At 42.7% G+C, this 27,824-nt stretch overlaps 1 protein-coding gene across 1 annotated transcript in view; it reads left to right on the top strand.

Moving 5' to 3' along the window:
- Window positions 1-27,322, top strand: part of LOC117350458 (alpha-2-macroglobulin-like protein 1) — a 29,284-nt gene extending 1,962 nt beyond the window's left edge. The window contains exons 4-33 of the mRNA XM_033924751.1: window positions 78-237; window positions 513-600; window positions 3,232-3,355; window positions 4,391-4,505; window positions 5,086-5,195; window positions 5,579-5,749; window positions 5,921-6,148; window positions 6,451-6,508; window positions 7,605-7,750; window positions 7,942-8,091; window positions 8,782-8,973; window positions 9,776-9,890; window positions 10,058-10,166; window positions 10,423-10,648; window positions 10,873-10,999; window positions 15,569-15,693; window positions 17,470-17,521; window positions 17,660-17,743; window positions 17,883-18,059; window positions 18,137-18,218; window positions 18,343-18,499; window positions 22,328-22,402; window positions 22,549-22,711; window positions 23,088-23,302; window positions 23,419-23,634; window positions 24,082-24,203; window positions 24,293-24,383; window positions 24,589-24,654; window positions 24,780-24,882; window positions 26,524-27,322. Of these exons, the coding sequence (XP_033780642.1) occupies window positions 78-237; window positions 513-600; window positions 3,232-3,355; window positions 4,391-4,505; window positions 5,086-5,195; window positions 5,579-5,749; window positions 5,921-6,148; window positions 6,451-6,508; window positions 7,605-7,750; window positions 7,942-8,091; window positions 8,782-8,973; window positions 9,776-9,890; window positions 10,058-10,166; window positions 10,423-10,648; window positions 10,873-10,999; window positions 15,569-15,693; window positions 17,470-17,521; window positions 17,660-17,743; window positions 17,883-18,059; window positions 18,137-18,218; window positions 18,343-18,499; window positions 22,328-22,402; window positions 22,549-22,711; window positions 23,088-23,302; window positions 23,419-23,634; window positions 24,082-24,203; window positions 24,293-24,383; window positions 24,589-24,654; window positions 24,780-24,882; window positions 26,524-26,561 (3,885 nt within the window). The 3' untranslated portion in view covers window positions 26,562-27,322. The remainder of the gene's footprint in view (window positions 1-77; window positions 238-512; window positions 601-3,231; window positions 3,356-4,390; window positions 4,506-5,085; window positions 5,196-5,578; window positions 5,750-5,920; window positions 6,149-6,450; window positions 6,509-7,604; window positions 7,751-7,941; window positions 8,092-8,781; window positions 8,974-9,775; window positions 9,891-10,057; window positions 10,167-10,422; window positions 10,649-10,872; window positions 11,000-15,568; window positions 15,694-17,469; window positions 17,522-17,659; window positions 17,744-17,882; window positions 18,060-18,136; window positions 18,219-18,342; window positions 18,500-22,327; window positions 22,403-22,548; window positions 22,712-23,087; window positions 23,303-23,418; window positions 23,635-24,081; window positions 24,204-24,292; window positions 24,384-24,588; window positions 24,655-24,779; window positions 24,883-26,523) is intronic.
- The last annotated feature ends 502 nt before the right edge of the window (window positions 27,323-27,824 follow it).

Genomic DNA, 27,824 nt, shown 5'->3' with positions numbered 1-27,824 from the left:
ATAAGTGAATGGGGGTTGGTACTGGCCTGTGCCTACTGACCTTGATCTACTATTGCTCACCTCTTCCGTTGACCTAGGACCCAAACGGGAACATAATTCGGCAGTGGCTGAATGTTTCTCCGCAGCAGGGAATTGTGGATCTTTCTTTTGTGCTTCCCCCTGACCCACCACATGGAGACTATGAGATTACTGTGAACACAAACAAGGCTCAGGCATTCTTCACAGTGGATGAGTATGGTAAGAAAAAAGAAACGTTTGCCTTCGGTGTAATAAATGCACATTGTTATTGGATGCAATGTTTGAGGAGATCTCTTCCTCGCGGTCCAGTGATGATTTCTGGTCTGATAGGAAGAGCTGATCCATCTGCTGGTGTTACCCCCATTTCTTAAAGAAAGTCCATGCATACAATGGATGAAAAACAGATATGGAGTCATCTATTTCTCTAAGCAACTCACTGTTATGAGAAGGGAAGAGCTTGTCGTGGCTCTAATATTTTGTTCTTCTTTCATCAGTGTTGCCCAAATATGAGACAACATTTGAGGAACCTGCACAGATGATCTATGCTCTGGCTTCTTCCTTTCAGCTGAAAGTCTGTGGCATGTGAGTAGGACAAAGGGAGGTGTTTGCTGTGAAGAATCATTGCATTGTGGACATGTGTGAAGCCTAAATCCTGTGGGAGTTACTGGCTGGTTAATACGTTGCTCCCTCTGTGAAAGGAACCTAGTTTGCACCAAGAACAAGAATGCCATAGGCCTTGAAAGTGCACATATTTTGTGACCTTGGACCATTCCCTCAGATGTCCACTTAGTGTTATATTCTAAATCCTTTCTAGTAGAAAACACATTTTATCTTCTGGATCTGTTTGAAAATTGTCCATTCTGTGTGAGTAAAATATACGTAAGTCTATGTGCAAACCAGTGGCATCGTAAGGGGGAGGTGGGGGGGGGGGGGCGCTGTCCGCCCCAGGCGCCATGTTAATTGGGGCACTTGCACCCTACCTCCTCTCCGCCCCCCCTCCAAGTTTATTTAAAAATTTGATAAAATCGCTTTTTCAGAATTTCAAAGCGAAGTACAATAAAATAGGGGAAACAAACAATTTATCAGGGAAACACTGACATATTTCAGGCGAGACGAAAGTAGTGGGAGGAACTACAATCAATATAAGAAAGAGAACGAAAAAGGAATAAAACATAAGGGAATGACATTGATAGGGCATTGTCAAAATCAAGCTAAACCTGGGAGGGTCAAAGGCATCCCTAAATAGGTGAATTTTTAATTTCCCTTTGAACTTATCAAGGGTTTTTTCTTCCCTTACCTGGGATGGTAATAAATTCCAAATTTGAGGGGCTGAAAAGGGTGTTACGCCTGGTGTTAATTGCTCTCAAGGATGGTATTGTAAGCTTATTCTCTTCCGATCTTACGAAATGGATTCTAAGGGGTAATGAAGGGAATAGACTTAGTAGATAAAGACAGACTGTTCACCTTCTCCAAAGTAGGGAGAACGAGAGGGGATAGATTCCGTACAAACGTAAGGAAGTTCTTCTTCAACCAGAGAGTGGTAGAAAACTGGAATGCTCTTCTGGAGTCTGTTGTAGGGGAAAACACCCTCCAGGGATTCAAGACTAAGCTGGACAAGTTCCTGCTGAACCAGAACGTACGTAGATAAGGCTAGACTCAGTTAGGGCACTGGTCTGTGACCAAAGAACCGCTGGCCACGATGGACCACTGGTCTGACCAAGCAGCGGCAATTCTTATGTTAAAACTATTGGGCCTCTTCCCACTCCTTCCCCCACCACTTGTGCGCCCCTACTTCCCTTCCCCCATACCTCTAGTTGTTCATCGCAACAACATCAACGTGCTCCTCACAACTGCATCTTCTCCTCCACTGATGCCACTTCCTGGTGCTCTAATTTCTTGTATATTTTATTAATATTTTGTTAACCGAGTTGAGCCCTTTTGTTGGGATGAATTGGTATAAAAATCAAAGATTAGATTAGAAGATTCTGGAACCCCAAAGAGTAGCAACATTCCAGAGCTGAGATTGTGATGTCGTAATGCCTCATTCCACCAATGCCTAAGAGCCAACCTCAGCAGTGATGTCACAATGGTTCGATTGTCCTAGATGTGGCTCACATAAGAACATGAGAGTTGCTATACTGGGACAGATAGAAGGTCCATCAAGCCCAGCATCCTCTTTCCAAGAGTGGCCAACCCAGGTCCCAAGTACCAGACAGAAACCCAAAGAGTAGCAACATTCCAGAGCTGAGATTGTGATGTCGTAATGCTTCATTCCACCAATGCATAAGAGCCAACCTCATCAGTGATGTCACGATGGTTCGATTGTCCTAGATGTGGCTCACATAAGAGTTGTCTTAATGGGACAGACTGAAGGTCCATCAAGCCAAGTATTCTGTTTCCAGGTCCCAAGTAGTAAAACAGATTTTATGCTGCTTATCCTAGATAGGTACCGGTAGTTCAATTGCCTATGATAAGGCGTGCAGTGAGTGCCTTCCTCTGTGATACTGTGCAGGGTTCTCTGGCAGGTGGCATTGATTAGACTCAGTGTGGCGACTGTTGAATTGCCTTTGTTTTGGTTTTGTATGCCTGTGTATATGTCACTGTGTTACAATTCTGTATCTTCAAAAAGATATAAGGACTGAGTTGGTTCAGAATGTGGCTACAAAATTGGTTGGTGGCCTTCATCATATAGCGTATGGGGACAGAATATGTAAACGTAGGAAGAAAGGTGGGAATGGGGAGACATTTAAATATCTCTGTTTTATGAGTGCATAGGAGATGAGCCTTTCATTTGAAAGGAAGCTCTGGAATGGGGGGGGATGAAGGTGAAACGGGACAGACTCGGGAGTAACCTAAGGAAATATCACTCTTTCTTTGAAGAAATAGATCTGTGGAGATGAAGACTGTATCTGAATTCAGGAAGGCTTGGGACAAGCTTCTAGGATGGTAGAGATTACTGGTGGGTGTGGAAGGACAGGCTGGCAAGCCATATGATCTTTAGTTGGGTCATTTTCTAAAGGAAGGGGTTGCTGTGGATGGGTAAACTGGATACACTGGTCTTTTATCTGACATTGCATTCAAGCTACAAGAACCACATTTTTCAGGATGGGTTAGAAATGTTTACAAAATGCATGGCTGTGATTAAACCAGGGGTGGGGTGCTAGTTCACATTCCTCTCCAGTGCCTTTTTGTACTTTTTCTCCTGGGATTCAGGTACACATATGGACAGCCTGTGATGGGAAGTGTGCAGGTGTCCCTGTGCCAGAGACCTTACCCATACTATTACCTCAACGCAAATGAGAACCTCCATGATATCTGCCAGAACTTCACCGGTCAGGTGAGTTGCACAGGGAGCACTGAAGTACCAACATCACACGCAGGGGCATTTTCAAAAAACCAAAAAGGCCCAAACACCAGCATAAATCGACACTTGGATGTCCTAATCACCATTTTCTGGACCTCTTGTAAGTCATTCTACCCGCTGTGCATCCAAGACCAAATGGGGGCATGTTCTGGAATGTTGTACGCTAGACCTGTTTTAAAAGCATCTAAGTACCCAAACTGACCAGATGACCACTGGAGGATTTAAGTAATGACCCCCTCACACTCCCCAGTGGTCACTCACCCCCTCCCACCCCCCCCAAAATACCTGTCTGTAGAACATAAGAACAGCAGCACCTGGTATGGGAAAGTCTAATAGAGCAGCACACAAGTTTCTTAAATAGCCTGGTGGGTGGGCTAGTGAGCCATAGAGAGGAGGACCCAGGCCCATAAGCCACTCTAGCCCAAATCCATCAAAACCCTACTCTACTGCCATGTAGGTGCCATCTGCAGCCATAAGGGCTACAGGGCTAGTAGACAGATGGGTCTAGTAGGTTTTGGAGGGCTCAGCATAAATTGTGCCCCACTGCTCTGTTGGCATGTCTGTGTGACCACTCCTTTAAAATGCTGGCCCCTCCCATGTTCAAAAGGTCTGGATTACGTTTTGCACTTGGACATTTTCTGTGGTAGAAAATGGTGAACAAAATTGGATATACCAAGGTTGGGCGTCCTGGTGGCCCAGATGTCCAAGTAAACGATTTTCCCCCCAAATATATTTTTGGACATCTAGCATTGCCGGCTTAAAAAATGGCAGTTTGTTCGCCTCCATGCTTGGATGTTTTGCAGGAAACGTCCAAAGTCAGACTTAGACGTTCTATCGAAAATGGCCCTCATGGCTCTGGAAGTCTTATGGGCTTTGCTGGCTTCTTGGATCCATTAGGAGGAGTCCTGAGCGCTTAAAATACTGGCTCTGGGACATAGTGAGAGAAGGTGGTTGGAAGGCTCAGGGGCTCTGGAATTCACTAGATTCTTTCTGTCCTGTTTTCTGCAGACTGACCGGAGTGGCTGTCTCTCTACGACAGTCAGCACAGGAACATACAACTTTATAAGTTATCAATATGCCCGGTCCTTGGACGCAGCGGCTACCTTTGTGGAAGATGGAACAGGTGAGCAGAGTGACCTTACCTGTGGCTCTGACATAGCTTGGGACATTAGAAAGCACCCAAGCTGTTCATGGAAACGGGAACAAGTCCCAGGATGCACCGTGGAAAACCTGGACTGGCTCAGAGCTAGAGTTCTCAGATCACACACAGAGCCCATGTTGCTTAATCTTTGCTCCTGCCACAGAAAGAAACATGCACCTGTTCTTCTATTTTGGATTTTCTGTGTGGGAAATGTTTGACTTTATTTTTTCACCCTTATATCCAGGTTCTAGAACCAAATCATAACACCATATAACATAATATCAAATAAGACAAAAATATTACCTAAGTAAATGCAAAGAAATACAATACAAAACAGCAACAATATAGAAAATGTATAACGTCACTTAAAGACCACTTTCTGAACAGGAGACTGGGACTTGCTAATCACTCAGACATTGCCTAAAGGTTATAGAAGTGAGGGGAAATGAGAAGCTTAGAGGTAATGGGGAGTATCGGAGCCTTGGATAGGGAGATTAGTATACAGTTGGATGAGAGAGCCCAGGGTCCACATTCATTCATAGCATTTCATCTTTTTGTAAAGGTGTGGTCTCAAAAGCCAGCAGCACTTTTCAATTCTCCTTCACTGCTGGCACCGTGACGTTTGTGAATATGGACAAGGCGTATCGTGCAGGAGTTCTCTACACAGGACAGGTGAGGTAGTGGAAGAGGCACCACTTCCAGTAAGGCTATTAAATTACTTCTGGATGAACATGGTTGTACTAGTCAGAAGCATACAGCTAGTCAGGGGGGATGGGGGGGGAGGGTGTGATGAGTTGTATTAGGTTGCTTGACATTGATTTTTGGTATTGGAGAAATGATTGGTGCTGTTATTTTTGTCAGGCTGGTATTTTATTTTGATTTTATGCCAAATTTGTTGTATATTTCTTTTTTTTTTTTGTAAGATGTCTGAATTGTTTGTGAAGAATTATTATATGTGTGTTGTTGTCTTCGCCTTATCAAAGGTGGATTATAAATAAACAAACCATAAACCATTCTGGGATCATCTTGGCATTAATGTATCTTTCTCCCCTTAGATGAAAGTTCAGGGCCCGGATGGTGGCGTGTTGAAGAACCAGAAAGTTTATCTTATTGTCCAGATTGATGGGCAAGTCAGCCAAACTGAGAAAAGCTTTGTAACGGACAGCCAAGGAATGGTGGCCTTCATTCTGGACACCTCAGCTTGGAATAACTCTGTAAACCTTGAGGTGAGGATTCGAGTGTGTTCCTTGTAGCCATGTACAGACTACCCTTGGCCAGTCGTAACTTGTACTAATGCTCTTGCTAGCTGTCTTCCTTGATTTTCACTGGAGAGTGAGTATGTTTTCAACATGTTAATCATGTGTATGGTTCTCATACCTTCTGTTCAATATTTTTAGGGCAAGCTTGTTCTTAAAGACCCTGTTTATCAAGAGGAGAAGATTTCTGTCTACTATGAGAATGCCTATTACACGGTGCAGCCTTTATACTCCAGTGCCAAGAGCTTCCTCCACATTCGTCCCATTTCAGGGACCTTAGCCTGTGGACAGAAGCAGGATATCAAAGTGAATTACACCCTTGATAGGAGAGACCTAGGAGACACCAGGCAGCTGAGTATTTATTATTCTGTGAGTATCAGGTTGGGAGAGGGGGACATTGGAAAGAATTGTGGATGGTCTAGAAGTCTTTGTGCTAAGTCATGTCATGGGGGATGTGGGCATTTCAGGACTAGTTCTTTGCTGGGTCTGGTTGCAAGGGATTGTGGTAAAGCATAAGAGAACACACCAGGGTTAGAAGAGCAATTGTGATATTTTGGGATGAAGTGTAAGTTTTCCCAACAAGTCTCATCGTTTTTTGGTATTTCTAAATGATCTGAACTAATAAAATTATTGTGGGTTCTGTTCACACATGTCTTTCCTTCTTTCCTTAGGTCATGGGGAAAGGTGGCATGGTTGCTCGTGGGCAGAAGACTCTCTCTACTGCTGGCTGTAAGTCAAAAACCTCCAGTAAATGAGAAACAAAGGACTTGAGTCACTTCTGTAACTCCAGAGGACTGAGAGAGCAGCCAAGAGGGAGGGAAATCGAGGACTGGGGAGTAGGGAGTGCGTTTTCAGCAATGTACGACTCCAGTTTGGTTGCATAAAATGTATCGGTTCCAAAGTGCTGCTGGAGAGGGTGAGGACAAGGCAGCATGATGGTGGTGGGTTCAAACCCACACTGCTCCTTGTGACCCTGGGCAAGTCACTTAATCCCTTCCCCCCCCCCACTGCTCCAGGTACATTAGATAAGATTGTGAGCCTGCCATGACAGACAGGGAAAATGCTTGAGTAGCTGAATAAATTTGGGTAAAACCATTCTGAGCTCCCTTGGGAGAATGGTATAGAAAATTGAATAAATAAATAAATGTTCTGTACAAATATTCTAGAAGCAATGTTTTGCTCCACGTATGAGATCCACTTAGAGTTTGCAATCGATTGAGAGAGCCACACAGACCCTCTTGTATGTTGTGTTAGGGCAAGGAGATGCAAGATCATCAGGGTGGGGATGAATCCAGCCTTGTCAACTTAGTAAAACGGCTGCTCTACAGAGTGAGGCGATGGATAATTCAGAAAATTGTGTTGAATGGAGGAGAGCTTTAGCGTATATGGTCCATGTCTAGTCATTACATCCATAAATGACAGGAAGCAGATCAAACAACAGGAAAAACAAAATTCTGTTATCAGACTCTGCATTTACCATTTTATAATACAATGTGTTTGTCCCACCCTGATGAACATTTATTTAAAAATTATAAAGGGTGCTGGGGGTGATAAAAACCTCGTTGTGGTCGGGATCCCTCTCATAGGGGGTGGAAGAGGAAGGAGGGTGAAGTTTGGGGCCAATGTGTTGTATTGGATGTATAGAAGATACTTACAGAATAAACAACCACACAGTAAAGATTGTCAATGACAGATGAAAGAGGTGGAGAAATAGTCCAAAAGATGCACGAAAGAGACCCAGAGACCTGGGACAGAGAGCCAGAAAATGCGGGTTTAGGGCCGGCTACACGTTATCATTCTCCTCCTGTTCTCTCCGTTCTTTCAGCACTTACGAGCTCGTTCATCATCTCCTTGACCATCACCCCTGGCATGGCACCACTCATTAGGCTCGTGGTATATACAATAGTCCCCAGTGGGGGGGTCACCGCTGACCAGGCTGAGTTCCAGGTATCAATGTGCTTCAGAAACCAGGTGAGAGCTCAGGGCCACTGGTCAGTTGCCAATTTGGCAGCCTTAGTGCATCTTGTACAAGGGGAAGGGAGAGGAGTCTAGTTTCCATGTTAAAACAGGTAGAAAAGCCAAACCTTTTCAGAAACTTTTGTGGTGTGTTTGCTGCGGATCTCTGGCTCCCTGTCCATCTCCTTACCTCCCGTGCCTTGCAGGTGGCCCTGGAATTCTCAGAAGAAGAGGGCTTGCCAGGATCGAGAATTGGCCTGCAGCTGAGTGCAGCCCCGAGGTCGTTGTGTGCCATCAAAGCTGTGGATCAGAGCGTGCTGCTTCTGAAACCTGAGAGGGAACTCTCCAACCAGACTGTGAGTATGTGCCCTTCCACTAGAGGGAGCCAGGCAGCCATACTGAAAGGGCAAGTCTATGAACTAGGCACACGCATATACTAGCAATTAACATGCGAAGGCACCGGTGGGACACCCAAGTGCCACTCAATGTGCACATTTCTTACTTGGATGATGAATGGGTAGGACATAGTCAGGGCAGTTGCTTACGCTGTAATTTACGTCAGGTCTATGGCTATGAGTGTAGATGCCATTACTCTATAATGGACTCTGGGCAGCCAGGCACTTATAGAAAAGGCTGTGGCTTTGTGTGATTGGTGCCCCAGTTGTAGATCTGCCCTTGGAGTGTGACATCCCAGATGTAGAGGCAGATAGTGAAAGTGGATGATGGAGAGAGTTCATGACCGACACCCCAAATCTGCCCACTGGGCATACAGAACCGGTTGTGAGAGTAATTATGGTGCAAATGTACTTTGGATAAAAGGTCCTCTCGGTGTACGACTTTAAGGGGATACGTTTTGCACATACACACATTATATACACATCCATATGCCTTTGTTTTGGGCATGATTTCTGCTGCTGTCTTACCCTTTCAATCTAGGTGACCCATTTTAAAATGACCTTGGGTGTGTTTCTCTGGACATAGGACAAAGCAGAGCGACAAGGAGGCTGGAGGAAGAATTCACACTCATTCCTTCTCTTTTCTCACAGGTCTACGATCTCTTTGGCTTCTCGTACTCAGGCGGATACCCCTATCAGGTGGAAGAGTGGGATTATAACTCATGTTGGAACCCTTGGCCGAGACCCGGGCCCTTTCCTATGCCTGTCCCACTGGATGCTAGCCGCCAGAAGCGATCTATCTGGTTTCCACAATATACTATGGATGTCTTAAGTGTCTTCAGGGTGGGTGTCAGGATGACTTATGTTCATGGACTTCGCAATATTGATATACCGTACTTCAGTCAGAAGCAGGGCTGTATCTTGTCAGACCCCAGACAACTTCATTCTGCATGGCAAACTGTCCTATCCCACTGCTCTCTCTAACACTGGCTTTCAAAGGGATGTAAACAGTGGATAAGCATGAGTAGGTTAATTTTTCCCAGGTAAATGGTCTTTTGGGGAATTGCCCACCATCCCTGAGGCTAGAAATGCACACCAAGGGGCTTTATAACTGCACCGAGCAGAGGTGTTTTGCATTTTCGAAACCTAGATGCAGCACTTTCCATGCAGAAAGAGCAGGGCAAAGTCCATGATAGATTTCAAAGGAAAATCAGGTGTGTAAGTTTCTCTCTGAGAATGGTCTACTGTAAGTGTTTGTAGACATCTAATGCAGACCATTTCAAGAGTAATTAGCCAGCATTACGGGCAGGAGATTCTGGCTGAGTTTAAAACCAGCTACGATGTGGTGTTACGATTGTCTCACTTGGCATGGGTGTTTAAGACATTGGACCCAGTAAATCCAATACTGGTTAGGTATCAGCACAGCGGACAGAGCTTCAGTAGCAGTACATGTAATGACTGTGCAAAAGGACTGAGTGTCTCTCTAATAACAGGAACTGTGCAGGAAGGGGATGAAGGGATTTTTCCATGCACAGCCAGAATGCTGCAAAAGACAGTCTTCTTTGGGTGTATCTGTCACACTGGTGTAGGGCCCTGGTAGGACAGAATTCTGCATTGACTCATGAGGCTCTTCTTTGTGAAACAGGAAGCTGGAGTAAAGTGCCTAACCAACTATGATATAAAAGCCCCTGTGGTCTGTCGCTTCCCTTGGCTGTATGGACTTAAGGAGGGGATCAACAGGCCATTGGTTGCCCTTGAAGGTGAGAGTTATTTAAAAAAAAAATGTTTTGTTTTTGCTTTTAATTTCTCCGGATTTGCTCTCATTGTCCTTCTTAGTATGGAAATGAGTTCTGTTAGAATCTCTTCAAATGCCCTCTGCAGTTCTTGTCCCTTCCCTACTCATTTATCTCATGTTTGAATCCTTCAGAGGCTGCAGTTCCAGCGCCAGTGCCAGATACTGGCACATCAGCTGCTGGCAAAAAGCAAGTCCGTAAGGACTTCCCAGAGACTTGGCTGTGGGAACTGGATTCAGTTGGGTAGGTAAAGCTCCTGCCACCTTTAAAGGGGCAGAATATTTCTGCTGCTTACTGGTTATGATAATGGAGGCCAGTTAGTCCTGGGGAAACCCGCATCTTGCATGGCACCGTTGTGAGAATTATTTAACACACACACATCTCTTCTTCAGATGATATCTACAGTTCTGCCTCTAGGTCCTTGCGTAGAATTAAATTCCTTCTTAAAGTTTCTGCTAAGTCAACATATTGCCTGAATTCTCTGGGGTTTTTTCTGTAGCAATTCTGGGACAAAGGAGTTGAAGGTCACAATGCCAGATACCATCACAAAATGGAAGGCCTCCATGTTCTGCACATCCTCTGTTGGCTTTGGGATCTCACAGACAGTCAACCTGACAGCCTTCAAACCCTTCTTTGTGGACGTTACAATGCCTTACTCCTTGGTCCGAGGGGAGAGCTTTCCCCTAAAGGCCACCGTCTTCAGCTACCTCAAGAGATGTGTCAAGGTGAAGGAAGGGATCAGGGGAGGAGTTGTTAGACAGTTCCATGTTTTTGTAGCAGATCTCCGGAGTAGAAGATATTTTATTTGGCTTGGGGTGGAAGAGGTCAGCTGCCAATACTGGGTTTTCAGTGCCATTTAACATATTGTTTCTGTTGTTGTTCCTTTTCTCCTTCCTCCTCTCCTTGAAACCTTCTTCACGTTGCCTCTAATGCTCCCCTCCTCTTGCAGATGAAACTGACTCTGAAGGACTCTCCCGATTTCCAGCTGGTTCAGTGCCAGGGTTGTCAGTATATCAGCTGCTTGTGTGCAGGTGAAGCGAAGACATTTTCCTGGAACATCACAGCTACTAAGCTAGGTGCGATGGCAACCTGTAAAGGGAGAAGGTGTGAGTGCAAACCCAGCCTAGGCTGTGGTGTTGGCTGAAAAGCTAATGATGGAAATCGGATTATTCATGAGGGCTTATCCAAGGTGGCTCACAGTATTACAAGAAAGAAATGGGGAAAAAACAACACCACAGACACAAATATGCAACAACCAGAGTGGAATTGTCCAAAAAAGAATGATGTGCACTAAAAAAGTGTCCTTCAATCCGTCTGGTGAAATGACGATCTTTATTGTTCAAACATCAAATTGACAAATTGACTTGCCATGCGCATGTTTCGGCCAACAGGCCTGCCTCAGGAGTCTTAAAATGATGTCAGCAGACAGCATTCGTTTTCCTTGAGGCATGACACTCTTCTTTGATTGATTTGTGATCAGATTCATTCGAGTGTTAGTATACCTCGTATATCATCATTAGTGACTTTTAAGACTCCTGAGGCAGGCCTGTTGGCCGAAACATGCGCATGGCAAGTCAATTTGATGTTTGAACAATAAAGATTGTCATTTCACCAGACGGATTTGAAGGACACTTTTTTAGTACACATCATTCTTTTTTGGACAATTCCACTCTGGTTGTCACAGTAATACATCCATACTTCAAGATTTATACAATATAAAAATCTCACACATCAGCAAAAGTCATAAGTTTATACCATCTCAACCGCTCATTTACTACATTACTTCAATCAAGCAGCACAAATCTAATAACCTGCAGAAAAGATGATTTTCAGAAAGTAAAATATTAACGCAAAGAGCAGAATATTACCTTAAAAAAGCTTGAACAAACAAATGGATCTTGAGCAACTTTCTAAATTGCAATCGATTTCTACAAAACCGTAAGGGACCAGACAATGCCTTCCACAGAAATAATAATAATAATAATAATTTTATTTCTTATATACCGCTGTACCGTGAGGTTCTAAGCGGTTTACAGTAGAAACAGAAGAAATGCAATAAGTAAGATTAATTAAGATGAAGAGAAAGTACTTAGAGTTCCCTGACTGTCCCAAAGGCTCACATTCTTGCTAAAGTACTTGAGAAAAATAAATTAGTTAGGTTATAAACATAGAGTAGAAGAAGGTAGGAAAACAGTTCATAGGAAAATTAATTTCGAGTACATTATACATTATATATTGTTCAAGGCGGAATACAAATTATAGGAATTACCAAAAGAATTGCGTAATAAAGATTATCTAGATAAATTACATAACAGTGATTCGTGTACATTACATGGTGTGGTAGAGGATTCAATTATGAGAATTACATATCAAGGGAATCAAGTGATAACAGAATATAGTGGATATTATCAGTATATACGGTTTACAGATTGGAAGTTACCTAATAATGACATAAGAAGTTTATTGGATAGTGTGGAAAATGTTTATATAGGAATCAGAGTATGTATGATAGGAAAGGATCTAAGAATTGAATTAATGTGTTATTCTATCGAGGGAGAGCTTGTGCATAAAGGGAGGATATTAGTTGGTAATGACGTGTTTTCTGAATAGAAATGTTTTGATTTCTCTTCGAAACACTTTGATGTCTGTTGTATTGATCATTAGTTTGGTGATTGTGGGGGTCAATTTTTGCTGCCTGTGTCGCTAGAAGGCTGTCGTATAGTTTCTTAAGACGGGTTCCATTATTAGGTGGGAAGGTGAATAGGTTTTGAGTTCTTCTTGATCTGGATGAGCGGTAGCGGTTTAGGCGGTTGTTTAGGTAACAGGGGGCAGTTCCATGGGTTATCTTAAACAGCAGACAATAGAACTTGAATTGAGTTCTTGCTTTTATCGGAAGCCAGTGAGAGTCTATATAGGCGGGAGTGATGTGGTCAAATTTGCTGAGACAGTAGATGAGTCTGATGGCAGTGTTCTGAACTGTCTGTAGTTGTTTTATCATATTGTTAGGACATGTTAGGTAGAGGCTGTTGCAGTAATCCAAGTTACTGAGTGTGAGGGATTGTACAATGATCTTGTAGTGTTCTTTGGTAAAGAAATTTCTTATTTTTCTTAGGTTTCGCATGGTGAAGAATGCCTTCTGTATGACTTTGTGTATCTGTGTCTGCATAGTGCAGCGTCTATCTAATTGTATTCCTAGAATTTTTAGAGTGCTCTGTATGGGATATTTGATTGTATTTACTTCCAGTTCTGTTATAGATTGCTTTTGTTCCTTCTCTAGTAGTAGGAATTTGGTTTTCTCTGCATTCAGTTTCAATTTATGGTTCTTCATCCATTTTTCTACAGTTTCCAGTGTTGTTATCAGGTGTTCATTGGAGCTGGGGTCTTGTATGTCAAATGGGAGAATGATGGTTATGTCATCTGCGTAACTGAAAGATGTTATATTTAGGGCGTCTAGGGCAGTGCCTAAGGAAGCTATGAAGAGGTTGAATAGTATGGGCGATAGTGGGGATCCTTGTGGTACTCCGCAGGGGTTTGTCCATGGTTCAGATAAAATATCTTTTGACTTAACTCTATATGATCTTGTTTGAAGGAAGCCTTGGAACCAGTTGTGAACTTTACCAGTTATTCCTATGGCATCTAGTGTCTGAAGAAGTATTAGATGATCTACTAAGTCAAATGCTGCTGAAAGGTCGAGTTGGATGATTAGTAACTTGTTTCCTTTGCTGAGGTGCTGTCGGGCTATATCAAGTAAAGATACCAGTAATGTTTCTGTGCTGTGATTGGCTCTGAAACCAGATTGAGTTGGATGTAGAATGTTGTGGTCTTCAAGGTAATTGGATAGATATTGTGCAACTAGACCCTCGATGATTTTGATGTATAGTGGGATAGAAGCAATTGGTCTATAATTTGTTGGGTTGTCTATTGGGCCTTTGGGATCTTTTAATATGGGGGTGATTATTATTTCTCCAAGTTCTGGAGGGAATTGACCTTCCTTGAGAGTGGTTTGCAACCATAACGTGAGACAAGTAATGAATTTGGTAGATGCTGTTGCTAATAGGTAAGGAGGACAGTTGTTCAAATCACAGGAGGATTTGCTGTATTTTTGGTATAGCAGGTCCAGGTCTGACCATTGTGTCATTGGGAAGTTGGTCCAGGTCCTATCTGCTGAGATGGCTTCGTCATTTGTGGGTTTTATTGGTATCTCTTCAATGATATTTTGGGAATTGTTGAATGTAGATCTGATTGTGGTGATTTTATTTTTGAAGTAGTCCGATAATTGTGAAGCTGTTGGAGTCTGGGTTCCTTGGGTGGCGAGGAAGGGTTTGGTATCTGTGAGGTTTTTTACAATGCTGAAAAGTTTTTTGGTGTCTAGTTTTTCAGTGCCAATGAGTTTGGAGTAATAGTCTTTACGTTTTTCCTTCAGTTTGATTTTATATTGTTTGATTTGGGATCTCCATTCTGTTTTAATGTGGTCTTGTTTCTGTTTTTTCCATGATCTTTCTAGTTGTCTGCATTGCCTCTTTAGTTGTATGAGTTCAGTCTCATACCATTTGTCTGATGGTCTGCTTATTTTGTTTTTTGTTTTTAGTGGTGCTAGTTTGTTCAAAGTGGTTTCACTAATGTAACGCCATGTGTTTATGAACTCCTTGTGGTTGTTTAAGTCTAGTAATGGGTCTACTGTGTCCCAGAAAGTAATGGGTTCGATTTTCTGTCTGGATTTGAAGCTGGTTGTGATTGGAATAGGTTTGATTTTATTATACATCCAATTGATGGTGAAGGTGTACTTGTAGTGGTCGGACCATAAGGTTGGATTCCAAGAGCCGTTGGTGATGTGGATGTTTTGTGTGTTGAGGTTGGGAGATGTGTAAGCGGCAATGTCAAGTTGATGACCCTTTTCATGTGTGGGTTCAGGATTGAGTAATTGGTAAGATAGGGTGTTGAGGAATGAAAGAATGTCTGCTACTTGATTGGAGGTGTGGTTTTCTAAGTGGAGGTTGATGTCTCCTAGGATCTGGTTGTGTGGGGAAGATAAGGAATTCTGGAAGATAAATTCTTCTAGTTCTTGTTTAGAAGTGTTCCATTTTCCTGGTGGTGCAGTGGTTAAAGCTACAGCCTCAGCACCCTGAGGTTGTGGGTTCAAACCCACACTGCTCCTAGTGACCCTGGGCAAGTCACTTAACCCCCCATTGCCCGCCGGGACAGACAGGGGAAAAATGCATGAGTACCTGAATAAATTCATGTAAACCGTTCTGAGCTCTCCTGGGAAAATTGAATAAATAAATAAACATGAATTTTCAGTCCGTACATATCGTAAAATATTTCCCTTTGATGTGTCTAATAACCAACAATTCTGTGACCTCAGCGTCTTTGGCGGAGTGTATAGTGTTATGCATTTGGTAGGATGGGATAAACACCTTGTTGGACAAGTTTCCAAACTTTGAATTGGATACAAAACAGAATCGGCAACCAATGCAATCTTTTTAAAATAGGTGTAATGTGTTTGAATCAAGATACTCCAGCCAGTAGCCAGGCAGCTGAGTTTTGTATCATTTGTAAGCTTTAATAAGTACTTGAGGTAAACCTAGGTAGATACCATTACAGTAATCTATCTGGGATAGTCTCTAATTATGTCTCTCCTTCTCCAGGTCTCCTTAACTTTACAGTCAGCGCAGAGGCTCTGGATGCCCCGCAGGAGCGCTGTGGAACTGAAAGGGTCTTTCTGCCTAAAAAAGGGAGTGTGGACATCCTCATAAAGTCCTTGCGAGTCAAGGTGAGGCCCTGGTTAAGATAAATGCTGGAATATTTATATTCTGTGCTCTAAGTGGATTACAGATTAAAACAGCATCGTACTAAAGAAAACGGAAAACAAAATAAAATGTTCCGTCTCATGATCCAAGCTTGGCAGTTTGTCTAATCCGCTCTATAACTCTATCCAAAGAGTTATGTATTTTTTAAGTCATGTTCTTAGTTCGTTTAAATATTTACATAAATCCTTTGTGAGCCTGCTCTCTTTTTCGTAAACTTTCCAGGGGCTTTTCCTCTCATTGGCTGGGGAGCTCTCACTTGGGTCCCCCCACAGCCCCCCTTTTATTGGTCTTGGAGAGCACAGATTGCTTGGGAAGTGCAAGATGCACGCAGCGTGTATGTTTGAGATCTGCCTCTATGCTCCCTGCCTCCCAGAGCACTTAGCCTACTTTTAATACCTTAGGAGATGCGACTCCTTCTTTTCTTGGGATCTCATGCTTTCTACTGGACTTGTCCCTGCCTTGCTATTCCCCTGCACTAGTGCTTGCTGATACGGTGGGGGCCCCACTTGGACTATATGATCTTCTCTTGGACTCCTGCTTCCAGACTCAGGATGGGGATTGGGGGGGGTGTTGGACACTTGCTTTTATGTGGTCTTCTGGCACCTCTTTACTTGGGTACTCCTTTGTTTGAGGGCACATGCAATGTCAGTGCTGTTGGAATTTGTGGGATGGGGGGGAAGGTGGGAGAGATTGTTTCTATCTTTGGTGCTGCATTTTTTCCTTTGTCTATTTTGTTTGATTCCTTGCCTTTTCCTTTATACCAATGCTTTGATTTCTAAGTTAGGGGACGGGGGTGGGGTGGATTTGACCTTGATCCTCGGGGCCTGTAAGAGTCCAGGGCTCTGAGATGGCTGGGATTGCCTTTTTCTTTTGTAGTTAGGAATGGGAATGGTTGTGAGTGACCTCTTGTCACTTTGTTTGATGTTTGATGATATGTCTGTATTTGTTTGTCAGTTGAAGCTTTGTCTATGCACCTTTTGCCATTGTATAGCTGACTGCATTTTCTAGTTTGGTTTTTCTTATTCTCAATGTTTACACCTAAATACCTATATAATATAAATGTGCATGAGTTGAGTCTCTTTCATTTGAAAGGAAACTCTGCAATGAGAGGGCATAGGATGAAGTTAAGAGGTGATAGGCTCCGGAGTAATCTAAGGAAATACTTTTTTACAGAAAGGGTGGTAGATGCATGGAACAGTCTCCCTTAAGAGGTGGTAGAAACAGAGACTGTCTCTGAATTCAAGAGGGCCTGGGATAGGCTCTTGGGATATCTCGTAGAGAGAAAGCGATCATGGTTACTGCGGATGGGCTGACTAGATGGGCCATTTGGCCTTTATCTGCCATCATGTTTCTATGAGTTCCATTATTTGGGACCAGCAAGCCCTAACTATGGACTCCCTATATGGAAAGAGGGACCTTCCAACAGGGACCTGGGATAAGAAAGACTCTTCACACCTTTTTGTCATCTTTCTGTAGCTTTGGCATTGTAAGCAGAGCAAACTGCACCAAAACAGGAGCTGCAGAGGGGCCTCACTGCAAACTGTGTAGGTACTTTAGACGGTGACCCCCTGCTCTAGAGAGCTTACACTCAGCGGGGCACAAAGAGAGATGCCGAAGGTTTTATGTGGCAAACAGATGAAACAAACCAGCCCCTGATTTCTAACCATGAGGGTAAGACTAGTCTGCCATTCCTGTTCAGATAGGCCTAATAACTCCTCTATCTCTCTTTTCTCCAACAGCCAGAGGGAATCCTGCAGGAGAAGACTCGTAGCTCAATGCTCTGTCCAAAAGGTAAAGATGAAGCTGATGGAAAGGAATGGAGTGAGAAACCTGCATTGGAGGACAGTGTCCCATGTATTGTGAAGCACTAACTCTGCTTTGGAAATCATTTTATCTGGATTTTTAATTCTGATTTTTCCTTTTCTCCAGGCTCTGCGGTCTCAGAGTCTATTAACCTTCAGCTTCCATCCAACACAGTGGCAGGGTCTGCCCGAGCTGAGATCTCTGTCCAGGGTAAGAAAGAAGGTTGTGATTTTTCAGCTTGTGATGAAAGAAACATCTCCTCTTCTGGTGTCTGAGCACAGTCTACTGTCCTGGGAGAGCAGCTTTGCTGTCTCAGGTGACCTTCATCCCTGTCTTTCTCTTTCCTCAGGTGATATCATGGGGCCAGCTCTGCAAAATGTGGCTCAGCTCATCCAGATGCCCTACGGCTGTGGAGAGCAGAACATGGTGATCTTTGCTCCTTGTTTATATATTGCATTTTACTTGGAGAAGACTGGACAGCTGACCGATGAGATCAGGACACGGGCGTATGAATACCTGGAGAAAGGTTAGTCAGCGATTTCATGTGGTCTATAAGCAGCTCTTTAATTCTGGGACATCTCTCAATCTTTTCTTTCTTTGCAGGATACCAGCAGGAGCTGAATTATAAACATGAAGACGGCTCATACAGTGCTTTTGGGAGCAGCGACGCTGAGGGAAACACATGGTGAGTGGTGGCCACAGGGGGTTCCAAGATTCTCTGCAATTTTGCAACTTTGGAAGAGGAGTTGCAGATGCTCTCCTTTCACTGAATGCTTACTTCACCCAGTTGTGTCTCTCCCTCCTTCCAGGCTGACTGTCTTCGTGATTAAATGCCTATTCCAGGCCAAATACTTTATCTATATTGATGAGCTGCTTATTACCCAGGCTCTGACATGGCTGGAGAGCCACCAACAACCTAATGGCTCTTTTGCCAATGCTGGCAAACTCTTCCACACTGCTATGAAGGTGGGTTACAAGGAAATGGGGGGGGAAACGCAGTTGTTCAATCTTCTGCTCTGACGCAACCGGAATATCGCTTACAAAAAATGTTAAAAAGAACTTTTGCTCTTCTTCCTATCACTAATATATCTAAAAAATGCCTTGCCTCCCTGCTTTACTGTGTTTGCTATTTTTTCTTCCAAATGCATCTTTGCTTTCCTGACTACTCAACCAGCTTCTCTTAACTTTTCCATATACTTTAGCTTGTATTCCTCTTTCTGCGATCTTTTGTAGTTTATGAAAGCTAACCTCTTATTCCTTACCTTCTCAGCTACTACTTTTCAGAACCAAAGTGGCCTGCTTTTCCTCTTACTTTTACTTACTTGCCTCACAAAGAGGTTTGTTGCCCTTACAATTGCTCCTTTCAGTTTTGCCCACTGATTTCCTACTTCTTCCAGATGTTCCCATCCAGACAATTTCTTGACATAATCCAGGTAACTTTTTTAAAGTCTAGAACCTGTCTTAATATTAAACCACTAGCTTCTGAAATATTGGCAACAGGTAAGTAGCTTCTTATATCCAGCCTTATTGTATCTCAATTTATAAACTAAAAGGCTCTGGATAAATAATTTCATTCATACATATTTCAAGGAAGCCTCAGCCCCACCACTCCACCACTGTACAATCTTTCAACCACGGGAAGAATTACGTGGTGCTTCATCACTGGCCATTCCCGTTGATTTATTCAAACTAATTGTTGATTTATATTTTTTTTATAATTTATAATTTTCAATAAATATGTGTTATCAAAATGACTAAAATTTGTGGTACTTAGCTTGAAGCTTGTTTCAATTCTATTTCATGGTCAGCCAAACTGGGAATAGGACCCGACATGTTTCGCTCAAAGAGCTGTATCAAGGGTCACCCTAAATAAAACAAACTGGTTTTAGCGAAGAAGATAAAGATCATCTGTACATACTTCATCTCCCTCCCACTACATTTGGGTATTACTAGTAATTTTAGTCATTTTGATAACACATATTTATTGAAAATTATAAATTATAAAAAAAATATAAATCAACAATTAGTTTGAATAAATCAACGGGGATGGCCAGTGATGAAGCACCACGTAATTCTTCCCGCGGTTGAAAGATTGTACAGCGGTGGAGTGGTGGGGCTGAGGCTTCCTTGAAATATGTATGAATGAAATTATTTATCCAGAGCCTTTTAGTTTATAAATTAATATTAAACCACACCATGCGGTGATCACTGAATGCCAGATGTTTTAGACATTTAACCTGTGACAGGCCAATCAAAATCAACAAATTGAATGGGCTTTCTTGAGAACCTGAATCAGCTGTAATGGTCTGTTATTGGTTGAAAAGTTATCAGGTTATTAATATGTCAGACCTAAGAGGCAGAGTGTCATGGGGCATGCTGTGATATTTCACGGCTAATAAAAAAATTGCTGACTGTAAGTCCAGGTGCACCACATGGGGCTCAGATCGCAGGTGTTAGGTGGGATTTTTTAGTATTTTAATAATAATGAGAGTATGACTTTGCTAAAGAGACTGGTTTAAAAAAGGCTTGGATAATTTCCTAAAAAAGAAGTCCATAGGCCATTATTGAGATGGCTTGGGGAAATCCACTGCTTGTTCCTAAGATAAGCAGTATAAGATCTGTTTACAACTTGGGATCTAGCTAGGTACCTGGGACCTGGGTTGGCCAGTGTTGGAAACAGGATACCGGGCTTGATGGACCTTCAGTCTGTCCCAGTACGGCAACTCTCATGTTCTTATGTGAGCCAAGTCTAGGACAATCGAGCCATTGTGACGTCACTGATGAGGTTGGCTCTTAGACATTATGACATCACAATCTCAGCTCTGGAATGTTGCTACTCTTTGGGTTTCTGCCGGGTACTTGGGACCTGGGTTGGCTACTGTTGGAAACAGGATGGACCTTCAGTCTGTCCCAGTAAGGCAAACAACTATACAAACTCTTATGGCATCCCTCAAGGCTCAATCTTTTATTTAATATTTTCTTGTCGCCACTCCTCACTTTAAGTCAATCCATTGGATTCTCCGCTTTTGCCTATGCAGATGACATCCAGCTTTTGTATCCATTAAATATAGCTGATTCCAATGAGATAATAAATATAAACAATAAGTTAAAACAAATAAGTCAATGGCTTAAAGACAAAATGTTGGTCCTGAACGCAACCCAATCTTCAATAATGTTTTTTCCATGGAAAAAGAATCTTACATTCTTCACAAATCCTCTTAGACAATTTCCCATTACAAAAAGTAACGCCGACGAAAATATTAGGAGTATTATTAGACCAAGAACTTTCTTTTCATGATCAGATTAGTTCCGTAGTTAAAAACTGTTTCTATAAGCTACGTCTCATTAGATCTTTATCCAAAGTTTTAAAACCAAAAGCTCTTAATATTCTAATTCATTCTTTGGTTATTTCCAGGCTGGATTACTGCAATAAATTGTATCATGGCATAACTCAGAAAGAAATAAGAAGGCTACAAATTATACAAAATACAGCAATAAAAATTATTACCAACTCCAAAAAACATGATCATGTCACACCTCTTCTACGAAAAGCACACTGGCTACCAATTTCGCACAGAATAATCTATAAAATTGCACTGATAGTCTTCAAAATCCAACAAACCAACACACCAATCAATATTTCTGCATCGTTTTTTGATACCATACTCTCCAGCCAGGACTCAAAGATCAACGGAACAGCATTTGCTGACTATCCCTTCTTTAAAAATAATAGGTACCAGAAGAGCTACAATTTTTTCAGTCATAGCACCCCAGCTTTGGAACAATTTACCAATCTATTTGCGTGGAGAAACATCATTAGAAAAATTTAAAAGCACATTAAAATTCTACCTGTACAAAGACGCATTTGAGTCATAGATAGGATAATTTATCTATCATCAATCCCGGGCTCAAATACCTAAATTTAACCAGACCTTACGTATAGGTCACAACATCCCCCATTCTCTTTTTTAGGCTTAGCCATATTTGTAAAACATTTTTTCATTACCCTCCTGATGTTGTTTTTTCCTTAAATGTATCTCTACTTTCCTTAAATACTGTAATTCACCCCTCTTCCCTTATGTATCGCTAATTATTTGTGTATATACATTGTATGTTTACTTGTACAAATTGTTTTATTTTGTCTCCCAAAAATTTTTAGTCATACGCATTGAAATTATGTGATATTGCATGTATAACAAACTTAATAATAAACTTGATAAACTTGAAACTCTTATGGTTACATCACAGCCAATGAGCTGGCAGCTCTGGGTTTTGCCCGTATTTTGAGCTCCATTACATTACATTAGGGACTTCTATTCCGCCTATACCTTGCAGTTCAAGGCGGATTACAAAAGAGCTAACTGGACATTTCCAGAGAAGTTTGTTACAAGGGAGGAGAGGTACCTGGATTAATTCTGGAAGAACTTGCAAATTGGATATTAAATTGACTGTACGTTACTGTGTGATATAACAAATAGATTACAGTTAGAGTATAAATAAAATTACGTTACATTTCAGGGATCTGAATACTTGGTTGGTGTTTTGGGGAGGAAGAGATTATTTAAGTGGAGGATTTGGGGAGAATTTATCTAGGAGGAGGGGGAAGGGTTGGGTTAAGATATCTGGATACATTTTTTGAAAAGTAGGGTTTTGATTTCTTTTCAAAAAGTTTTGAAGTCGCCCGTTGCCGTCAACAGGTTGGAGATGGAGTGGTTAAGTTTTGCTGCTTGCGTCGCCAGAAGGTTATCCATTATAATTGAGCTCCATTATAATTGTACCTTCTCATTGTCCTAGGGTGGTGTGGATGATGAAACCTCACTCACTGCATATATCACTTCAGGATTGCTGGAGATGAGGAAGACCGTCAGTGTAAGTGCCATTCCAGTTGTCTCTTCAACCTGTGGTGGATGCTTTCTTCTTTTCCTTGTGTGGGTGCGGTAAAAGGATATAGGCTGGTGCTCTCTATAAATACACTAAAAGGATTATTTCCCCCCCCCCCCCAATCCCGGAAATAGGACCCAATGGTGGCAAATGGTTTACGGTTCCTGAACAGCGCTCTCCCTAATGTGACCAGTACCTACACACAGGCTCTGCTGTTCTACACCTACACCCTGGCCAATGACACCATGCGTAGAACTCAGGTCTTCCAGAAGCTAAACCTCAAGGCCATTCAAACAGGTACCAAAGACTCCCCAGTCACCTTCTGCCTCCTCTGAGGCCAGGGAAAAAGCAAAGGTTAGATATTAAGAAGAACTTTTGAACTGTGAGAGTGGTTGAGTGCTGGGAGGTTATGTGGAGAACTGGTGTTAGGTTAGATACCTTCTGGAAGGGACTGACAATCTCCTGTGGTCTGTTTCAGCCCCATCAATGTCTTTAGATTAGGGATTTTCAACTTCATTTCTAAAAAGCCACAAGGTTACCAAGATGAACAGATCACATGGAATATTTTGTGGAACTCTTTTTTTGAATGACCTCCAAAGGTCCCTTCCTACCCTCTTTATTCCAGATACCAGAGGAAAGGTCCCTGTAACTGAGATCTGCTTGTTCCTTGCAGGTGGAGAAAAACATTGGAGTTACACAACCCAGCCTTCGAACACTGACCCTTACTGGGCTACTCCTTATGCAGCAGATATCGAAACAACCGCCTACGTGCTTCTTGCTTTTCTTGCTAATTCAGCTGTCTTCCCTGCTGACCTCAATGATGTCTTACCGATTGCAAAATGGCTATCCAAAGAGCAGAATGCCTATGGGGGTTTCGCTTCCACCCAAGTAAGACCCTCTTCCATTTGAAAATGCTTCTTCAGTCTCGACACAATGTGGAAAGATGCCTCCAATCCCATTCTGACACCACTGTATGTTACGATGCAATCCCCTCTCCATTCCAGGACACCGTGGTCGCCCTCCAGTCCCTCTCCAAGTTTGCTGAAATCATTTTTAATGCCAGTGGTGATGCCACTGTGTCCATCACATCCTCGAACAGTTTCCAGCTGTCGTTCCATGTGACCCAGCAGAATCGTCTGGTGCTACAACAAGGAGCGCTGACTGAAATCCCAGGGTCGTACCAAGTCTCTGTCAGTGGGGAGGGCTGCGTGTTTGTGCAGGTGAGAATCCCACACTGCAGGTATAAGGCATCATCCACTGGAGATGATGCTAACAAGCCCTGGTTATGAAGAACTTGATTTTTGCATTTGTTTTATCATGCTGAGCAAGCAGTGAGTAAGAGTTTCAAGTTTATTTAAATTTTGTTATCCTGCCTTTTCAAATATCAAAGTGGCTTACAATAAAAATGCACTTAAGTGTGTGTGTGTGTGTGGGGGAAACAAAGCTTTAAGACAGACATATAACCAGTTAACATAAGAAAATAATATAAAGAAACTAAAATTTTAGGACAGACGTATAGGCTGGCACACAAGGAAGGGGAAGAACTACAATTTTTGAAAGGAAGGGACAATGAAGGAAAAACAAAAGGTTAGGTGGGCGCTGGGGTTTTCCTAAGCAGAGAAAAAGTTTGCCACATAAATGACGCGATCTTGTTCCTTCACTTTTAGACAGCCCTACGCTATAACATCCCTCCTGTGAAGAGTCAAGCGACCTTTTCTCTTAGCGTGGTGGCACAGAGGAAGTGTGGCCAGGGAGACACTGGCTCCGTCAACTTGGTGGTAACCGTAAGGTATGAGAGTCTAAGACACTCAGGAGAGAGGATAAGTGAGGCAGGGGACACCGGGGTGCTTATTTCTACTTCTTACTCCCCCCCCCCAGGTACAACGGGAATCGAAATAAATCCAATATGGCTATCCTGGAGATCAAGGTCTTGTCTGGGTACAGCGCTCTGATCAACACTGAGGAGATGGTGAGGAAATGCCTCTTGGTTAAGACTTGCAGCTCCTTTCAGATGAAATCTCCACTTGGTGCTGTCCCTTCACTAAATTTGCGTCGTTCACAGAATGTCAGGGGGAAAGTTTGCACAGCTGTTTGAAATGCCATCATGGGGGAGGGTGTGGTCGCGGTTCATCCTCTCAGAGGATACTGAGGCTTCTGTCTCGTTCTCTCCACAGCTGAAGCAGCCGTCTGTGAAACGTGTAGACGCCACAAAGGAGCTGATTCACATCTATTTGGAGGAGGTGAGACCCCGATGCTGCCTCATCACCTTGTACTTTAAGCTCTTGTTTTTCTGGGCCTTGGATCTCGCACACCCTAATGCAGTGTTCTTGTCATTCCTGAGCCCCTCTGTCTGTCTCTTGTGCAGGTGACAAAGACGTCTCAGCAATACACTCTGACCCTGAGCCGGGACTATGATGTCAGGAACTTGAAGCCTGCCACAGCTCGCTTGTATGATTACTATAAACCAGGTATGTGGTGCCAGCAGCCACCGCAGGCCCTTCCGAAGAATCGTCTGCCTTAGATTCTTGTGGCTGAAGACCCAAAACTGTAGAACATGTGACCTTAGGAAGGCAGATTCAGGCTCTACTTACTTTAGGTAGACAGTGAAAATCCTTTTTTCAGCAAAGCCTTTTCTTAAAATCAACATTGATATGTTTGTTATTTTTTTTCTATTTTATTTTAAAATAATAATAATTAAATAATAATTGATTTCTTATATACCACTATACCGTGAAATTCGAAGCAGTTTACAATAAAGATACGTTTAGTCAATACATGGGTTACAGTAAAGATATATTTTGTCAGTACATGGGATGCAAGTGGGTTACAGTAAAGATATATTTTGTCAGTACATGGGATGCAAGTGGGTTACAATACAAGTGGTTTACTATCAAGGTGCATTTTATCAGTGCATGGGATACAGGTGGGTTACAATAAAGATACATTATTTCAGTACACGAGATTCAAGGTGGAAAGTATAATTAGTTTCGGGCCTTGGAATTAGGGGGCGAGGTGGAAGGGTCATGGCGAGGAAGAGTTGGGTATGGGAATTTAGAATTTGTTAAACAGTCGAGTTTTCAGGGATTTTCTAAAGTCTGCGTATGGAGTGGCCTCAAGTATGGGCTTTCCAAGCCATGTGCTCAGCCTAGCTGCCTGGAATGGTCCATCTAGCTCAGTATCCCATCTTTGTGGAGGCCAATCCAAGTCACAAGTACCTGGTAAAAACCCAAATAGTAGCAGCATTCCATGCTACTGTTCCATGTCTGTCTCAACATAATACTATGGACTTTTCTTCCAGGAATTTGTCCAAACCTTTCTTAAAACCAGATATGCTATCTGCTCTAACCACAACCTCTGGCAACAGGTTCCAGAGCTTAACTATTCTCCGAGTGAAAAATATTTCCTCCTATTGGTTTTAAAAGTATTTCATCGAGTGTCCCCTAGTCTTTGTAATTTTTGACGGAGTGAAAAATCGATCCACTTGTACCTGTTCTACTCCACTCAGGATTTTGTAGACTTCAATCATATCTCCTCTCAGCCGTCTCTTTTCCAAGCTGAAGAGTCCTAACCATTTTAGTCTTTCCTCATACAAGAGGAGTTTCCATCCCCTTTATCATCTTGGTCGCTCTTTGAGCCTTTTCTAAGTCCACTCTATCTTTTTTGAGAAACAGCGACCAGGATTGAAAGCAATACTCAAGGTGAGGTCTAACCATGGAGTGATATAGAGGCATTTTAATATTCTTGGTCTTATTTACCATCCCTTTTCTAATAATTCTTAGCATCATTTTTACTTTTTTTGGCTACTGCTGCATATTAGGAGGAAGGCTTCAGTATATTGTCTACCTTGACCCCAAGGTGGACCCTAGCATCTGGTAGCTTTGCTCACCACCCTAGCTTGCAGTTTAACTATCCTCTCTAACTGTAATCCCTACCCCTGCATCCTGTTTGTCTTGATTGTTTAGATTGTAAGCTCATTGGAGCAGGGACTATCTCCTTTGTGATTCTGTACAGCGCTGCATATTTCTGGTAGCACTCTAGAAATAATTAATAGTAGTGGTAGAATCTCAGACTCCATTGCTGAACAGAAATGTCTCTTTTCTCTCTTACAGATGAATTTGCAGAGGTGGAATATATTGCCAGATGCTGAGCATCTACAATCAGAGGTGGAAATTAATGCCCCAATCAAGTCTGAATCCAAGATAAGGATGGAAGGGAAAGGCAGGGCCAGTAACCAGAGATACAGGAGCAGCTGATGGTGGGGTGGGGGAAGAAAAAGTGGAAATATTGAAGGCAGATGAAGACCATATGGCTCTTCCATTCTGCCCATCCATGCCACTTTCTCTCTGTTGGAGATCCAATGGACTTGTCCTAAGCTTTCTTGAATTCAGGCAGATTTTGTCTACTCCACCTCCACCAGGAGGCTGTTGCTGTTCCAAGCTGTCTCCATCCTTTCTGTGCAAAAGTACCTTCGTCTTATGCCCCCTCATTCCAGAGCTACCTTTCACTTGAAAATAAGCAGCTAGACCAGTGGTCTGAAACTCAAACCCTTTGCAGGGTCACATTTTGGATTTGTAGGTACTTGGAGGGCCGCAGAAAAAATAAGAACATAAGAAGTTGCCACCACTGGGTCAGACCAGAGGTCCATCACGCCCAGCGGTCCGCTCCCGCGGTGGCCCATCAGGTCTGTGACCATTTCTCTAACCTACCTCTACATCTATCTGTAACCCTCAATCCCCTCATCCTTTAGTTAATGTCATATTAAAGAAATGACAACTTTGCATGAGGTAAAATTCATTTTAGTAACTATAATGAGTTTTACATTCTGGGTTTTACTGTGCACAAATTTCCCCGCTGCTTCCTACAGTATCTTGTATTTTCTGAGTTTAATAAAATTAAGCATATACTTTGTGTGAGATTTGGGTGTGAGTCATTGGCAAGAGGGCTGCACTTCTTTCTGAACTGATATCAGGACGGGAGGGAGGAATATTCTTATTTCATATCTAAAGCTCTTAGCATTCGTATGACAGACTTAATGAAGTGTAAATGTCAGCCTGCTGCCTGGATTCCCAGCTCACAATTGTTCCACATGGTACTGGTGATATTTCACTAACCTCTGCCAAATTGAAAGGCAGCTGAGCGAGACGCCCTCCACCATGGTCCCCCAGGCTGGCATCTGGGGCCACTGGGAAAGGAGGGGGCAAGGAAGGGGTGTGGGATGTACTGCAGAAGTGATTGGTGGAGTGGGGAATGAAATCCCAGCATGCGTGCCATAAAACCAGGGGTGGGAGGAGAGAGGGCTTGAGAGACGGATGGTTCAGTCAGCACTTGTGAGCCTTGGAGACATCATGTGGCCCTTCCTACTCCTTTTCTCTCTGCTGAGGACCTCAGGGAGCCAAGATGTTCCCTCCAC

This window comes from Geotrypetes seraphini, chromosome 16 (assembly GCF_902459505.1).
Source record: "Geotrypetes seraphini chromosome 16, aGeoSer1.1, whole genome shotgun sequence".
In the NCBI taxonomy this organism is placed as follows: Eukaryota; Metazoa; Chordata; class Amphibia; order Gymnophiona; family Dermophiidae; genus Geotrypetes; species Geotrypetes seraphini.
This window is presented reverse-complemented; position numbering and strand designations above follow the sequence as displayed.